The sequence below is a fragment of the Babylonia areolata genome, chromosome 1 (assembly GCF_041734735.1).
Source record: "Babylonia areolata isolate BAREFJ2019XMU chromosome 1, ASM4173473v1, whole genome shotgun sequence".
Classification (NCBI taxonomy): Eukaryota; Metazoa; Mollusca; class Gastropoda; order Neogastropoda; family Buccinidae; genus Babylonia; species Babylonia areolata.
In genome coordinates this window covers 21,017,524-21,036,051 of record NC_134876.1, presented here as the reverse complement: position 1 = coordinate 21,036,051, position 18,528 = coordinate 21,017,524, and the positions used below count along the sequence as shown (strand labels likewise).

Here is an 18,528-nt window from a genome sequence, read left to right as displayed (position 1 = left end):
TCCAATTTGCAGTGGAAATAAAATGTGTTGCATAATTTTGATACAATGAAAAAAAAAGAAAAAAAAAGCAGCAGCACAGTTTGTGTGTGAAACATCACTGATCTGGCAATCAAATTATGGCCCGTTTTTGCATTACACACGAAGCTTACTCTGTCCGCAAAAAGGATGGTTGTGAAAATGGTAAGGCAAAATGATAAGAAACCCACCAGAAGAAATTAGTGAACATGGGAATTAAGAGATGAATACAGGAGGAAGAAGGCTGGTACTTATATTTGTGCTTGTTTTCATTTTTTGAGTGCAAAGCTTCGAATGTTCCATGGCAGAAACCAAGAGATCAACACTGTCCTTGTCATGCTTTCACTTCAATGACGGGCAAAGGAAAAAAACATACATGAAGAAAGCACCACCACTCAAAAAACATGTCATCTGGTAATAGTTTATTCACAGATAATTGTTTTTCCACATAAACGTTCATTATGCAAACAGGCCATCACACACTCACACACACATCATGGTCAAAGAAATCAAGTTCAGCTTTCTCACACTACAGAATCATGCAGACATCAATCAAATTCAGCATTTTCACGGCGCACACCCATCCATTTCAGTCACTGAAGGAGTCCATCCACCCAGGTGAACGGTCCTGAAGCTACAGAAACACCTGGCACCTGGCAAAGCATTGTGAAGGTGGAATCGTCCTTCAGTTTATTTCAACTTGCGACTGCGGATGATGCCAGCACGGATGCCGGTCATTTCTCCAGTGTACGCCTGCTTGGGGGGTTTGAAGTCTCGCACCTGTAAAAGAGTGAAAAAATGGATTAATTTGAACTGGATTTCAACACCACAAACACCATCTAGAACCTTCCACTGAGTCAGATCTCTGTTCATAATGTTCTGTTTGGTAATATATGTAACTCTCTACAAAGCAACTTCAATATCTCTGAACATGTTCAGAAATTAATATTTTCTATTTGTTAACTGTATTGTTCTTATTTTTCTTTTGATTAAAAATCATGATACATTGTATTAACATCTATCCGAAAAGACACCAGTCACATATTTAGATTGTGCATTCATGTTATGACAGGACTTTATATGAGACTTTCATGTCTATCAAAATGAAATTCAAGATTACATTTGTATTGTGACACATTTGAACAGAAATTATGTTTGAACAGAATAAAACTTTTAGGGTATGAATGACAGCAATACAAAGTACAACTATCCCTCAGGCACTGGGGAGTTTAAACTGAAGCCTTGTAACATCAGATCTTCACTTGAAGTTACTTTCTAAAAGGGTATCATGATCGTTACACAACAAAATAAAATATTTTTGTATAACTCCACAATGCAAGCATCAACTGATTGACACAGAGCCACATGACCCAACATAATGATTTGAAGACAGAGTCAATAACCTGATCAAATACTGATTACACATTCAGTCATATAATGTCAAGACACATGCGATAGTTTAGTGGTTAATGTGCTGCACTTTCCAGTGTCTGAGGTTTAAATCTGAGCCATAGCTGGTGGGATAAGGGAATTGAGTATCTCCCAGGTCAACATGTATACAGAGTGTGTAGAATCTACCTGTTTTATGCTGAGACATATAGTGATATACAGAGATCAAAGTACACATACTCTGTATGCACTACCAGCTAACTGGCTGAATACTGAGGACCACAAAGTGCCTTGACTACCTCATGTGTGCAACCATGCGGGAGCATCTAAATCTAAGTAAGTACCCTAAACAAGCATATTTCATATCAGTGTTCACCACTTGATGGATACATAAATACTGTATATGAGATCAAGAATTGAGTATGAAATTGCATTTCACTGTGTGCATTTGTAGCACGAAACTAAATAGGCCTGATTAGTCAATAACCTCAGCAGAACACATTCAACAACACACACACACAAATACATGCCTCCATGAATAACCTCAGCAGAAAACATTAAACAACACACACACACACACACCCCAACAACACAATGCCTCATCATCCAGTTCCCAGCTTACCTGCCCCTTTCGGCGAATGAGGGCACGCCTGTACTTCTTGCGGTGTTTGACACGGGGGTTCTTCAGTTCCTTCTTCTTGTGGGCTGTCAGCCCCTTGTTCTTCTCCATCTGAAAGCATCATCCTCATTGCAATGCCATGGATCTGAATCATGCTGATAAACAAAGGGAAAAATACAGTGATGGCACATGAATCCTACAGACATGTTTATTTTAGTAATACTGCATCATTTAAATACAAAACCATCGTAAGTTTATTACTGTATCAACCTTGAATCATGTTGGTAAACAAATGGAAAAACTTAGTGATACCATATGAATCCCATGTACACATTTATTTTAGTGATACTGCATCCTTCAATTACAAAACCATAGTTACGTTTATTACTGTATCACCCTTGTTTTATTGCATTGTCAAGATCCATATGTTGTAATAGGAGGCATATACAGATAGCCACCAAAGCTATAAATGACTGATAAATGGCTGATGATGTAATATAGGGCATTCACCGTACTCCCATGTTTTATCCCAATCTATTTGTTTTACACAGTTTAACCCTTTGAGCCCTGAGTTCCTGAGCAATTTTAACCCTTCTGCCTGAGCTCCTGAGCCAAAATTTGCAAATAATTGGTATTAAACCCTTTGAGCCCTGACCACTGCTTTACCGGTGGCAGAGAAAAATGACATAATGCCCAGCCACCAGTTGAGCGGTGAGTAAACACTTAAAGCGTGCAGAGTCTCAACCTGGCCCGTCAGGGCAGAAATCAGGGACAAAACGTGCGAGAAAACAACTGTACACAACGCAGCAAGTAATTGATATGCTTGATGATTTATCGTAAGTAGAGTATGACAATGATTACTCTGACAGTGAGGTGGAATTCGAATCGGATGATTTTGATACAGATAGTGATGTTGAAAATGAATCTGAGCATGCAGAATCAGTTGATCAAAGGAGGCGTGTCAGGTTGAGACTCTGCACGCTTCATGGTAGAAATCGATCTTTTTTATCCAAAGCACATGCACAAAACACAGTGAAAAGGCACGGCAATGTTGATACTATGTTCGCTGACGTCAGAATATTACGGTTTTTCTGATTGGCTCTTCAATATAAGTCAACCAACAGCAAAACATGACACAAGTGTTTACGCACCGCTCAACCGGTGGCCAGGCATTATGCCACCCATCCCCAACACCGGTAAAGTGGTGGTCAGGGCTCAAAGGGTTAAAGTCTTACAGCTCTCTTTTCTGAAGCTGCTTGCATGCGTTTCTGGTGTGCGTGCGTGCGTGTGTGTGTTTGTATGTGTGTGTGTGTGTGTGTGTGTGTGGGCATGCACACATGCATGTGCTGACAATCCAAACATTCACCTCATAGGTAATGGCTCTCCTCCCTTGCTCATCTTCATTGTCGTCATCATCAGCATCATCCAGATCTCCAAGTTGTGTATCATCTTCCTCGAGCTCCTCCTCTTCTTCAACTTCGGGTTCCTCTCTGCAACACAATGGAACTGGACTTGAAGAAGGCCTGCTTGCACAGGTATACCACAGCCCAATCAAACCAAACATGAACCCCTGAAAGTGGTAAACTATATAATCATAATAATAGTGATAATTGTAAAAAAACAAAACAATCATAATGACAATGACAAGAACAATAATAAGAACAAGAATAATAACAATAATGATAACAATAGTAATGATAGTAATGATAATAATGTACATTTGTATACTGCCCTTTCTCTCTAAGAGCTCAGGGTGCTTTGGGTGAAAGATAAAGTTACAAATTACTTGAACCGCTCATGACCACTCTCTCGATCTCTCTCCCCCCCACCCCCAACCCCCTCCCCACTTCCCCCACTCTCTCATTACTCATACATGTATGCAAAGTGAGCTGGTGGGATGGGGTGGTGTTGGAGAAGCAGGAAACCAAGAGTGCTAACAGATAAGTTCTGAAAAGATGAGTTTTTAGTGAAGAGCAAAAGGCAGACAGAGTCAGATGAACGGATATGATGTGGAAGGTTGTTCCAGATATGAGGAGCAGCAAAGAAGGAAGAGCGTTCACCATATGTTCTTGTATTAACACAAGGAATTATCAGAAGGAAACAGTCAGAGGAAGAGCGGTGAGTTCTTGAGAATAAAGATTGAAGATTTTTCTTTCTTTCATTCTGTGTTCCTGGGTTGCAACTTCCACATTCACTTGCATGTATGAGTGGGCTTCTATATATATATGACTGTTTTTATCTCGCAGTTAAAGGCAGCCATACTCTGTTTTCCAGGGTGACTGAAGACTGTTCATTTTCTGCCTGCATTAATACTATTGTTTGGGAGCCTCTTCAGCTTAAAAACATGTAGTGTTCATGAAAATTCACACGTCAATCCTCCAGAAACTTTCAAGTCCTGCAAAGAAAACTTTGGCACCCTCACACATGTGCAAAAACCAACCAATCAAACAAATAAAACAACAAACAGAAACAAAATGAATGAGTGGGGCAGCAGAGAAGACACAGATACAAAGAGTACTTAAGTACTCCAACACTAACGTGAATTTTGATTGCTTCTTGATACCTCCTCACAAAAGACGCACCATACCGCGTTGGGCGTAACAAGTGAGTGGTTAAAGCACAGGACTTACAAACTCAGGGTCGTGGGTTTGAATCCTTTCAACGGCACCTGGTGGGTTAGGGGTGGATATTTTTCCAATCTTTCAGGTTCACATATGTGTGGGCCTGCCAGTGCCTGAATCCCCTCATGTGTATAAGCATGCACATGATAAAATGTGATACATGTCAGCGTATGGAAACAAAAACTTACCCAGCATGCACAACCCTGGAGACAGAGTATGACAGCTACATGCTTAAAAAAACAAACAAAAAAAACCAACCCCACTCATACATATGAATGACGGGCACAACAGCTGTGTAGTCAGAGTGTTGGACTTTAAATCTGAGAGTCTAAGGCTCAAATCCTGGTCGAGGCACCTGGTGGGTAAAGGGTGGAGATTTTTCACATCTCCCAGGTCAACAAATGAGCAGACCTGCTGGTGCCTGAACCCCCATCATGTTTATACGCATGCAGAAGATCAAATACACATGTTAAAGATCCCATAATCTATGTCAGTGTTCAGTGGTTTATGGAAACAAGAACATAACCAGCATGCATCCCCACCCACCCCCTTCCCTGAAAACAATGACTGCCTGCATGGCAGCAGTAAAAGTGATCATACCCATGAAAGCCCACTCGTGTGTACAAGTGAGCGTGGGAGTCACAGCGATGAATAAGAAGATACACACAAATGAACAAGGAAGTTGCGGCCCACTAACGCAGAACACCTACCTGAACTGGACTTTTCTTTTTTTGGCTGCAGGGCCGTCCTCCTGCTTGGCTTTACGAGCCTTCTTTTTGCTGGTGGACTGGGTGGCCTCCCCTTCATCAGGCACCCTGGACAGCACTTTCCCGACGTCTTTGCCTTTTTGCACAAGGTCCAGGACTTTGTCCAGGTCGGTCTTCACTCTCTTGTCCAGAGGCACCAGTCGGTTGTAAAACTGAGACAATAATAATGATAAAAAAATCATAACAATAAAGGTATTTATACAGCACTTAATCTTGTCCAGAGACAAATCAAAGAGCCTTCAAACCTGTCATTCACAGGCATGCATAATTGTGATTCAGAGGGATGAAAGAATACACTTAAAAAAGACGTGTGAATATAAAGCTAGAGATACTGTTGACCAGAAAGAAGAAGGGGAAAGCCATTTTGGAAAAGATGGAAATGACACTGAAATGAATCTGCACTAATACTGATATGCACATGATAAACAAAATATCAGACAAGCACTATGAACCTGTACGATACATATTTTACAGATGTAGTTGAGTCCCTGCTTGCTTTCTTGGGAGTGCGATTTTCAGTGACAGAGATTGCGAAACATTTGTGTACATTTCTCTGATGATACACATACATGATGACACATGTTTGATTCTGTGCAGAATCAGTACAGAAGATTCATGAAGATACATGGAACAAGTTCAAAAGATTCAAAGATATTAGGATCTCATTTTCTTTTTTTCTTTTTTTAAAGTAGAGGGTTAACCTGTAACTTATCGTTTGGTGCAGAGAAATCACATACGTTTGTGTGTGTGTGTGTGTGTGTGTGTGTGTGTGCGTGTGTGCATGCACAATGGTGCCTGTGTACACACACATCCCCATGCATGTGTGTGCATATTCAATTGTGTGTGGATGAACGACTGCATGCATGGAAATGTTCACATGCACAATCATAACTGAATCCCATAGGCATGCATGCAATGATGGGTGCATGAATACCTCCCACACAACACCACACTGCTATGTATGGCTAATTGTGACACAATATCCACCATCCACTGTGCACAGAGTTCCTATAAATATGACCAATGAATTGTCTACACTTTTTCCAGACCTTTTCAACATCAGACTGAACATTTTTTATGCCAATCATTAAGCTGAACTGAATTAAAAATCTGTCTGCTTACACCAATGCAGAAAAAGACTGGCAGATCTCCTGGTATCAATGTTCAATTTTGATCTAATTTTGTTTCTTTATTTTCTTAAAAGTATTAAGCTCTTTCTTGAATGGTGCTGGTCAAGGGTTTTATCAACATTCTGATTTCCACGGGCTGAGTGCATTCAGCTTTTTGTTGAATGGTACTGATGAAGGGTTTTTTTTTATCAATATTCCAAGATTTCTTCACACCCTTAAGGGCAAAACATGTTTTTCCAAGACTTTCCAAGCCCTGAAAATGGTTCTCTCATTTCCCAAAGACTTTCCCAGACTTCCATGACTTTGTACAAACCCTAAAACATACCTGCTGCAGCTCCAGCAGTCGCTTCATGACAGGGTGATGATGAAGCCGGGGAGTTCTCTTGGACATGAAGTACATGTAGAACCCTCCACATATCAGGTAGCTGAAAACAGAATGGAAACAAAACAGCATGTTATCAAGCAGCCAAAAACAAAGCAGAGACAAAAAGCACATTATCAAGTAGATGGAAACTAAAAAGAAATAAAATTGCATATAACTGAGTAGCAGACAACAGAAAAGAAAGAAAGAGACCTCTGAATAACATCTAACAAATGAGATATTCTGCTCATCATCATTTTTTTTTCTTTTTCTTTTTTTTTTTAAAATAGACTGACCAAGATTGTTTATGCACAGAAACATTCTAATCATTATCAACTGCTTGTGTCTTTTCAGCAAAACGTCCTGGCGGACCAAAGCCATTGGTACTAATGAACCATTACTGTGTCTTGTTTTACTGCTGTTCTTCCTGTGAGAGTAAACAGAGAACCCACTGGTCATAGGGGGACAGAGATCTTAAAATAAACATTCAGATTTCACTATTAGAACTAATACATTTTTCTATAAAGAATTTTGATAATCCTTCCAATGCAATTTTATCAAACACAGAAAATTCAGGTACGTTATTCCTGTACAATATAAAAATTTTCTTTGAACACAGAAAATTCAGTGATAACAGAATTCCCACAGGCAATGTTTTTGTAGACATAGAAAATCCAGTGATAATATCATAATTAGAGTTCCTACAGATGTGACCCAACAAAGTCCATATTTGTTCCAGACCTTTCAAGATCAGACATAAAAGTTCCCATATCATCAAACAAACAAACAAACAAACAAAAAACTGAATGAAAAATTTCGGTTTCACCACTGATGAAAGAGATCGGTGGATATCCCAGTATCTATGTTCAATTTCCATAACTTTTTTTTGTTTACTTTTTTAAATGCATTAAGCTCTTAGTTGAATAGTACTGCTCAAGGGTTTCAATAAAATTCCAAGACTTTTCCAGACGCTGCAGGGCAAAACATTTTCCCCAAGACTCTTCCAGCCCTGGAAATGGTTCTCTTGTTTCCTATTCCCTGAGACTTTTCCAGACTTCCATGACTTGGCATGATCCCTGTATTATTCTCATTAGTAAATTTTCTTTGAACCCAGAAATCCCCGTGGTAATGCTGCTGTCTGATGCCACAGCAAGAGGAGGGTGTGCTGGACTCACTTGCAGATGATGTGGAACTTCATCCTCAGGTAGGTCGCCCCCAGACCCTCTACCTTGCCCTTCTTCACCAGCCCCATCAACGGAATGATTCTGTCCTGCAGCTCACGCATCTGGAACAAACAAAAAAACACATCACAAACTATTCATATATCGTTGCAACAGCTGAGTGGATATAGCGTTGGACTTTCAATCTCAGGCACCGCAGGTTCGAATCTCTGTCACAGCAAATGGTGAGTACAGGGTGGAGATTTTTCTGAATTCCAAGGTCAACAGATGTGCAGACCTGTTAGAGCCTAAACCCCCTTCGTGTGTATATGCATGCAGAAGATCAAATACACATGTTAAAGATCCTGTAATCCATGTAAGGGTCTGTGGGTAATGGAAACAAGAACATTCCCAACATGCACATCCCCAAAAATGAAGTATGGCTGCCTACATGGTGGGGTAAATAAGCAAAACTGTCATACACGTAAAATGTTATATGTCTCTATGAGTGTGCAAGTGTGTGTGACTGAAACTGAATGATGAATGCCTAATGGCAGCTGTCAGTCGGCTTTACCCAGGTAGGCAGCCTGTTGTGCAAATGACTGTGTTTGTAAAGCGCTTAGAGCTTGGTCTCTGACCGAGGATAGGTGCTATATAGGTAACCATGTCATCATCATCATCATTGTTGCCTATCTATATTATCACTTATCATCATTGTTGCCTATCCATATCATCACCATCATCATCATCATTGTTGTCTATCCATATCATCATCATCATCATTGTTGCCTATCCATATCATCATCATCATCATCATTGCTGCCTATCCATATCATCACCATCATCATCATCATTGTTGCCTATCCATATCATCATCATCATCATTGTTGCCTATCCATATCATCATCATCATCATCATTGCTGCCTATCCATATCATCACCATCATCATCATCATTGTTGCCTATCCATATCATCATCATCATCAATGTTCCCTGTCCATATCATCATCATCATCATCATTGTTGCCTATCCATATCATCACCATCATCATCATCATTGTTGCCTATCCATATCATAATCATCATCATTGTTGCCTATCCATATCATCATCATTGTTGCCTATCCATATCATCATCATCATCATCATTGCTGCCTATCCATATCATCACCATCATCATCATCATTGTTGCCTATCCATATCATCATCATCATCATTGTTGCCTATCCATATCATCATCATCATCATTGTTGCCTATCTATATTATCATAATCATGGTTGCCAATCCATATCATCATCATCATCATCATTGCTGCCTATCCATATCATCATCATCATCATCATCATTGCTGCCTATCCATATCATCATCATCATCATCATTGTTGCCTATCCATATCATCATCATCATCAATGTTGCCTGTCCATATCATCATCATCATCAATGTTGCCTGTCCATATCATCACCATCATCATCATCATTGTTGTCTATCCATATCATCATCATCATTGTTGCCGATCGCCCACCAGACAACACAGGGCTATAATAGGGCTGACAACAATGTCAGTAATACTATTGGTCCTGTATAACTTGAAGCAAGAAAAAAGAACAGCAAAACAACAATAAAAACAACAACAAAAAAACAAAAACACCTGGAAAAGAAAATCATCCACAAGCAGTTACATTCATGCATGTAAACCTTGGACATGCCTCTGACATTGATTATTTCCACCAGAAGACCGCACAATAACTGACAAACAGAAACTTTTTTTTTTTTTTTTTTTTTTTCAATTTGTGAGATACTTTTGACACCAGGTATGACACTCACACTTTTGAGTTCCTGTCTGTCTGAAGTCTGTTACTTCTTCTTTTCTACACCTTCACAACAGTTTGTGCAAAAAAACGAGTTGATATTTTCTCTGCTTAATCCAGTCTGCAGACTGCCGTCTAAGTACATCTCACAGCAGGACCACAGAACAGTCAATAAACCGTGCCCTGTATGCCGTGGGTATAAACGCCAACAATTTCAGTTTCAAGGAGGCATCATAGTGAGCGGACTGATCAATACACGCTATACATCACTTAAAAGTAACAATGAAAGGGGGAGCCATTGTGCTTGAAAATTATAATTATGCATTACATGAAAGAACATGATACAAACTAAAAGCCTGTTGCTAAAGTATTAGGGGGAAAAAAAACCCAAAACACACACACACACATATATACACATTAAAAAAAACAAAACAAAAGGGGTATTGAGCAGCTGATACCTGACCAGTGACCTACTGGCTATGCACAGACAACACAAAAAATAGAATAAATTAAAATAAAACAAAAACAAACCCTTGAGTCATGAGGATAAACTAAACGTTTGTAAGGAGGATGGTACTACCAAAGAACACTGATTCAGATAGTGGTCTCATTTGTGGGGTGCTGATAAAAAAACACAACAATGAAAACTCATGGTACTACACACAAATAAATATGATTTATATGATATTTGATATAATTACTAAAATAAAACGGATGTTTCAAACAAAAACTGCTGTCTATTCATTCAAAAACATTGTGTCGTTGCAATACATGCTAGTGCAAAACAATTGTTTTTATTAATATTTAAAACATACCTTACTCAGTATTCCTTCAAACATTTCTCACTGCTTTACATACCTTTTGTCCAAAATCAATGTACAAGGGCATGAACTCTGGATGCATTTCTTTTATTTTCTGCAACATGAAAATAACACCATGTCAGGGAGGTTTTTCATCTTTTATCATAAATTCAAGAAATATGCTGCTTTACGGACATCAATTTCAAATCAATATTTATTCCTCTTGAACATGAATTGCTACTCAGTATAAGGTCTGATTCTGTCATCATAACAATGATTTGTGACTTTAACAAGTGCCTCTATTCACTATGACCATTATCATTATTGTTCAGCTTACAGAAAACAGCATATCTGGCATGAAAAGAAAAGGAATGTTATCGAGTTCTAAAATCATTCTGCATGAAAATCAAAAACAAAAATCCTGTTTACTGGTTCTAATGACCATACCCAATGACCAGTTTCCTCACCTCAAATTCAGCCTCTTTCGGAAGCTTGGAGAAATCAGTCTGGATCTGGATCTTTTCAAGCTCATCAGTTCCACTCTATTGACAAAAGAAAGGCAACACGTTATATTTATAAAAACAACCGCTCACCCACCAGACTATGGGAAAAATAAAAAACAAACATATATATAAAAGCGAAGCCCACACAAATAACCTGAGTGACCAAATGAAGTAAGATATCAATCAACCTTTGTTTTTGTATGCATGCACATATACATTTGCATAATTTTAATTGTAAATGCCATGGGCATCCTGTCTGGGAGGTATGCGTGTCAGTCTGCATTAGCATCATTATCATTATCAAATTAAAGTAATCAACCAACTGCAGCACAGCAATGGCTGACTTGTTTCTAACAATGCTGTTGTCATGAAGAATCAAACCAGGACTCTGGCATTAATAAGTCATAATGGGGTCCACAATAATGATGGCTTCTTCTTCTGTGTTCATGGGCTGCAACTCCCATGTTCACTCATATGTATAAATGGGCATTAACGTGTATGACCATTTCATTTCCCATCATGTAGATTAACGTGTATGACCATTTCATTTCCCATCATGGAGGCAGCCATTATCCATTTTCGGGATGTTTGTTTCCATAACCCACCAACACTGTGTGTGTGCGTGCGTGTGTGTGCATGTGGATGTATATGAGAGAGAAAAAAGAAACACTGTATTATATTATCATTAGGCATTATCATTAGAATAATTTTGTGTCTCTAATAATCATCTTCTCACCTCAGCTGATGATTTTTTCTTCTTTGTTTCTTTCTTCTTGTCTTTCTTCTTCTTCCCCTTTGTCTGAAATTAAAGATACAATGAAAACAAATAACCATGCAAGCATATACTTCTTATAACAATAGCAAAACAACTTTTTCTTTCAACAATCATCAATATTACAGCAAAAAAAACCCCAACAAAACAAACCCAACAAGTACAACAATAAAAATGATCTGACTCTGGGTCACAGATTCTTATTCCTTAGAACACAAACATACCGAAAAAAACTAGGTCACAAAAACCAACTCTTTGTCACCATATTTCTTCTGTTTTAGAGACTCCTGCATATCTGAAATGCTAACAGCTTATATATCCTGCAGTTTCAGTTTCAAAGACATTTCAATGGTGAAAGCATGTGGCCTGATCTATAGACATACACTACACCACAACTGCTTTTGACAAACAAACAACAACAAAAAACAAACAAACAGAAAAAAAAACCACTCTCTGGAAAAGGAGCAGATGCCCTGACCTACATCTTCAATTCAATAACAGGCAGTGTTCAGTACCATATCTCCTGTTATAACTCATTTCATACATTTTTGGAAAACACAGTGCAAGCACCAAAACACAAGACTACTTGGGAACAGAAATATTACCTCCTCAGGCTCTTCTTCAACAGCATCTGAACCCTGAAATAAAAGAAAAAGAATGAAGCTGGACTGTTCTCCATAAAACAAGAAAATTGACAAGTATCACACTCATAGATTATTCTGCACAATTACATTATTAATCAATCACAGTTCTTGATAGTAAATTAGTTTTTATACAAAGCCATTGTGGAAAACTGATGAATATACACTAACCCATTGCACATTCAGAGTACACAAAAGAATTTATCTATCCAGCTTAGCATACATGCAGCAGATGATCATTCATCAGAGACTTATATAGTAATTAAAGCCCTTTTAGCTAAATAAAAATATGTCCAAGGTCAAAAGTGCAGCAAAGGAATTTCATCAAGTGGTTACAAGTTGAGCATACAACAAATATGCAATGCTTTACAACAGACATAATTCTAAATATTTTTTATTCTTTCTTAGATTTCTTTCCACCCTCAGATCTCTTTTCACAGATGGAAAACAATCAAACAAAAAACCCAACAGAACAGACTTCACTCACTCACCTCTGACAGCTGCTTTTTCTCCTGGTTCTTTTCCTTCTTCTCCTGTCCTTTCAACATCATCTGCAGGAGAAACAACAATCACAGCTGACACCAGCACTTCACAGCAAAAAGAAAAAGATTTGATCTAACCATTTGTTTGCCCAAGCGTTTGACACACATGCTATTAGATTCTTTAACTTAACATCCATCTTCCCCATCCACCAACACACATATCTAAATTTTATACAAAAGATCCCTCCTTTTTTAAGACTTTTATCACCTTTGAAAGAAAACAATGCATCTGACATTGTACCTGAAAACTTCCAAAATGTGTGGTGAATATGTGTGTGGATGCTCATAGCGTATGTATGTGTGGGCATGTATGCATGTGTGTGTGTGTGCGTGTGTGTGTGCATGTGTGCACGAGCACATTTGCATGCATGTGTGTTTATGTGAGTATGCTTGTATTCATTCATGCATCAAACAACTCTACAACATCAACAAACAACCCAAACCCTGGGAGAAAGAGGGATTCCAATTCCCTTCTTTTATTTCATAATCATATCCTTCTTTGACCCTCTCAAAAGGAAATTTTCTATCTAAAATTACGTTTAAATAACATACTTACTGTGACCCAACTTGTGCAGACTCCGGCAGGGGTTTGACATTCCTGTCCTGTGCAAACTACTATCCGCCTATGCAGAGAAAACGAAAGTACTACGGCCGATAACCTCCTGGAAGTAGGTAACCTCCCCTTTGTCCCCCTGGCTAGCGCCCTCTTTTGACCTTCTTTGACCCTCTCAAAGAATTTTGATTCTCTTCTTTTATTCTCTGTCCTTCTTTCTTCCTCTCTAATGAAATATGACCAGACAGAATCACAAATGCAACCACACAGAATCACAAAACACATAATCACAAAACAAACCCACGCACCATGAGGGATGGAGGCAGGTAATCCTCTTCCGTCATCCTCTCCAGCTGACGCTTCTCGATTTCCCTCATCTCTTTCTCCTCCAAGGCGGCGGCCCCTGCCTCGTCCTCGTCCCCGGAGAGGATGATTTTGTTGTCCCTAACGTCGCCCCCCATGAACCATGACTTCTTGCTGCCCCACGCTCTGGAGTCCGGCACCGCTACAGAACCAAATGGTAATGATGAGGCATTGTGATAAAGTTTTCTTTCTCTATTTGTTCACAGTGAAAATGAAACTGAGGTCAAACAAGTGCCTGTGTTTGGCTGCACGAGTGAACTTAACAGTAGTAAGCAGAGAAAGTGAAAGCAGCTGGGACTAGTAGCCTTCCCTGAGTATATTACCTTACAATGTTTACAATCCATTACCACCCCCCCCCCCCAACACCCCCCCCCAAAATAAAAGTTAAAAACAAAAAAGAAAAATACCACCTACAAACAAAAAACAACAACAGTATGAGGGCTGGGATGGAGTGGGGTGGGGGTAGGGGTGAGGTCAGGGGAGAACAGGGAAGAAGACGAAAAAGGAAGAGAGGGAGATACACTATACAGGGAGAGAGGGAGGTAGGGAGACAGATCCCTTCTCCTCCCCAAACACACAACAAACACACACAGCAACTCGGAACTTACCTTCATCCTCTGTGTCATCCTCCAAGTCACTCCCAAGTTTCTTTTTGATCTTGTTGCGTTTTATTTGACGCAGCTGCTGCTGCATCTGAGCAATCTCTTCATCTTCGCTGTCTGACTCATCAATGCCATATACCTCCTGAATACAGTAACACACAAATTCATTATTTTTTCATATCTATGCAATGTCACACTCACACATGCCAGTGCACACTTCAAGGTCACAAACTGTTGATTACAAATTGAAACAGACTTCTTTCATTTTTGTATCCTCCCAATAATTTGAAGAAGAAAAAAAAAAGGAAAAAAAAGAAATGAATTTAAAATGTCAATCCCTCATTAAGTGATCTTAGTCCAAAGTGATTCATTTTGTGAGAATCAAAATCCAAGACAGACAATAAGATATACTGATACATGTGCACAAACATTCTCAATCAATAAATTATCTTTAAAAGAAAAGAAGAAAAAAAAAGAACTTTTAAAAGACATAGTCACAGGCCCATAAAAGTTATACATACATGCAATTATCATATATACACATTCTATTTTCTAACCATCAGAGTTCCATTGCAAATAATGCTTTCTCTGCTAAAACTAAGTATATAATATAGTTAATTTAAAAAAAAAAAAGAATTCCAACAAACATTTCTTTAATTTTTAGTTGGATAACTTGATTGTACAGTTTTTGATATTCATACAACAAACTTTTTTTCAAGTTGATTTATACACAGTGAACAGTTCTGTAGGCCTCACCTCTTCCTCGGTATCGTCTACATCTTCCTGATCACTGTCCAACAGGATCTGGGATTATAAAAAGAAAAGGTGCATTGAATCTGATAATGAGAAACTGAGCTAATATCTTGAAAAAACGTACACATATCTGAGAAAGAAAGAAAAAGAAAAAAAAAAAAAAAAAAAAAAAAGGAGAGAGGGTGAGAGAAAGAAAGAGGGAAAAAGGAAGACAGATAGTGAATTGCAATATGAATATATTCAGACTTCAGATTCATAATTCATTGCAAAGTGAAAGCCTCTAATCAAGCGTCTGTTATCACAATATTTGATATATTACATAAACATTTAAACAAAATAACATATGCATGGCAAATCAACTGGACAAACATGCCATAACTGGTATACTGCAAATAAGGCAATGAATTCATGTATACATCATTTGATCAGTGCATGTATATATTATATATATCTGATATATCATATCCTGATTTACAATCACCAATCAACATAAAATACTGTAGCAGTAAAAATATAATTACCTAGCCATAAGGACAATAAACTTTAAAATAAATTAAGTTTAATGTTTACAAATGCAATAACATTGGAAAAGGCCCGTTGAGGATGTGAAGGCTGGTTGTAAAGAACTCTCATCATCAGTTCTGGTGGGTTTAGGTGTGGCTTGCAAGTCATGCAATTATAACACAATTTGTACAGTTCTGTAAAGCTTAACTTTAAATTTAAACCTTTTAAAAAAAACAAGAATATGTAACTAATACACCAGTTACATTCACCAGGTACTTATTCTAGTTAATTATTCTGATATTTGATATTATCATGAAAATGTATAACAATTTTCAAAAATACAAAGTCACATTAGTAACAAACTGAATGACTCATTTCCATTTGCACATTTTACGGTTTATCTAGTAACTGTATTACATACATGATTATCTATTCCATACCTTGTCCCGTTGTTTGTGATGTGTCTGGATCTCATCATCGTATTCTGAATCTGATTCAGAATAAGCAACCTTTGTTGCTGGCTTGGACTTTTTTCTGGAAGAAAAAATATTTAAAAAAACAACATAAAACTTTATGATTATTATTTTTTTTTTTTACTTACATTTTACCACTAACATTACTGTGGTTATGCTGTACAATTTTTCAAACTGACAGTTTGCATCATGAGTTATTGTCAAAAGTGTTGCATAGGCCATCAAAACTATACATATATAGACAGTACCCCCATTACTCCTTCACACACACACACAAGTACACACACACACACAAAGTACATGCACACATACACACACACGCACACAAAAACCACCCCAAAAATCAACGTCAAAGAAACAACCTCAAACTAAAGTAAAACTACAAGACAAAATATTGTTAAAAAGAAAGGAAAAAAAAGAAGAAGAAAGATCTCCGAGTCTTGTAGTTGTATTAATTACCACACACAGGGGTTATGGACTAGAGTGAAGGGGTCAGAAATGAACATGGAGAGATAGAGTTAAGGGCGCATGTGATCACCCTAGAAGAAAAGCAGAACTTGTAGAAGTAGACTGAACACTCAAAGTGAAAATGAAATGCAATTTCAGTTTGTTTCAGTTTCAAAGAGTTTCAAAGAGTGTGGAGACTGATCATTTAACTACACCACCAAATACCTGACACAGATCTGCTTAAGATAGATAGATAGATGGAGAGAGAGAGGGGCATAAACCCAACATGCTGGTCCAGTCTTGACAGACTACCCAAGGTTTGTATTAAACATTTAAAAATAAAGAAATGAAACACTAAACAGTAAAAAACAAAAAAACAAATTGGTCAATATACGAAAACATAACAAGATGAAAGATACAAAGAAGGCAAATGATTGAAATAAAATGAGAATAAAAATGGGCCACATTCAGTGAATTTGTGCGCACTTACACTGCTTTTAAGTTTTATACTACCCCCCACCCCCACCAACAAAAACCCATATAAATCTGTACACATGTTCACACAGACATGCTGTCACACACACACACACACACACACACACACACACAGAGAGAAACAGAGCAGCAAATGCATTCGCAAAGGATACTACAGCATGCTACAACATCAAACCAGAGAATGAAGGAAGGAAAACAACAACAACAAAAAACACCCTAAGCTGACAAAGAAAATGTCCATGACTACAGAAAAACAAATTTAAAGGTGGTTGCTCTGATTTTTGTACTATTAGATATAGATGACTTCTTGTACTGGCAGCACTTTCGTTTTAAGATTTTCACATTTTTCACATGTTTCAGTTTCTCAAAGAGGTATCCTTGCTGTCTGACAAACATACATATGCTACATATATCTGCAAGGATGATGCCTGACAACAGCATAATCCAATGCGCTAGTCAGGCCCTGAGTGCATGCATAATATAATTATTTGAATGCCTAGATCAGAGTGGATTTCTTCCACAAAATTTTACCAGATGACAACACTTTAGTTGCCATGCCATGGGTTCTTTTTCAGTGCGCCAAGTGCGTGCTGCAGACGGGACTTTGGTTTATCGTCTGTGATTGATTTTCCAGTCAAACTTGTGAGAAAGGGAGAGACCGGGAATCAACCCAGACCCTGACTGACACTGGGCTGGCAGAGAAACGTCTTTTCCATTCCTCCCACTTGTGTTCTCTATCCACCATGTATATTCGACCCACTGTCTTCTATGCTAAAATAGGGGGGTGGGGTGTAATAATGAAAATTGCTCAATTGAGATGCTATATAAAACACTTACTTTGGCATTTTCTTTCGTTAAATACAGTTCCAACGTAAACAAATCAGTAAACTTTCTTTTACTGTCCTCACTTTCACACACGTGTTGGAAAACCAAACGAAGCTGACCGGAAGCGGAAATTGCCAACAACGAAAATGTTACGACTTCAAACTAAATTCTTGCGAAATAATAAGAGTTAACAAAAAATATTCCGTTTTTCTTCCACAGTTTATACTTTCAGTTTCAGTTTCTCAAGAAGCCGTCACTGCGTTCGGACTAATCCATATACGCTACACTACATCAGCTAGGCAGATGCCTGACCAGCAGCATAACCCAGCGCTTCGTCAGGCCTTGAGTGCATGCATGTACCTATCAGAGTCGGTGGAATTCTA

At 38.3% G+C, this 18,528-nt stretch overlaps 1 protein-coding gene across 1 annotated transcript; it reads right to left on the bottom strand.

Moving 5' to 3' along the window:
• Window positions 1-441: 441 nt before the first annotated feature.
• On the bottom strand, window positions 442-18,276 carry LOC143280788 (something about silencing protein 10-like). The gene is made up of 16 exons (XM_076585471.1): window positions 18,158-18,276; window positions 16,346-16,439; window positions 15,405-15,452; window positions 14,655-14,790; window positions 13,992-14,188; window positions 13,080-13,139; window positions 12,553-12,585; window positions 11,912-11,974; window positions 11,140-11,214; window positions 10,731-10,787; window positions 8,078-8,187; window positions 6,867-6,966; window positions 5,355-5,563; window positions 3,390-3,513; window positions 2,027-2,134; window positions 442-795 (listed from the first exon to the last, which is right to left on the bottom strand). Exons 1-16 carry the CDS (start codon window positions 18,163-18,165, stop codon window positions 706-708), a joined length of 1,512 nt encoding a protein of 503 aa, XP_076441586.1. The 5' UTR covers window positions 18,166-18,276; the 3' UTR covers window positions 442-705.
• Between the last annotated feature and the right edge of the window lie 252 nt (window positions 18,277-18,528).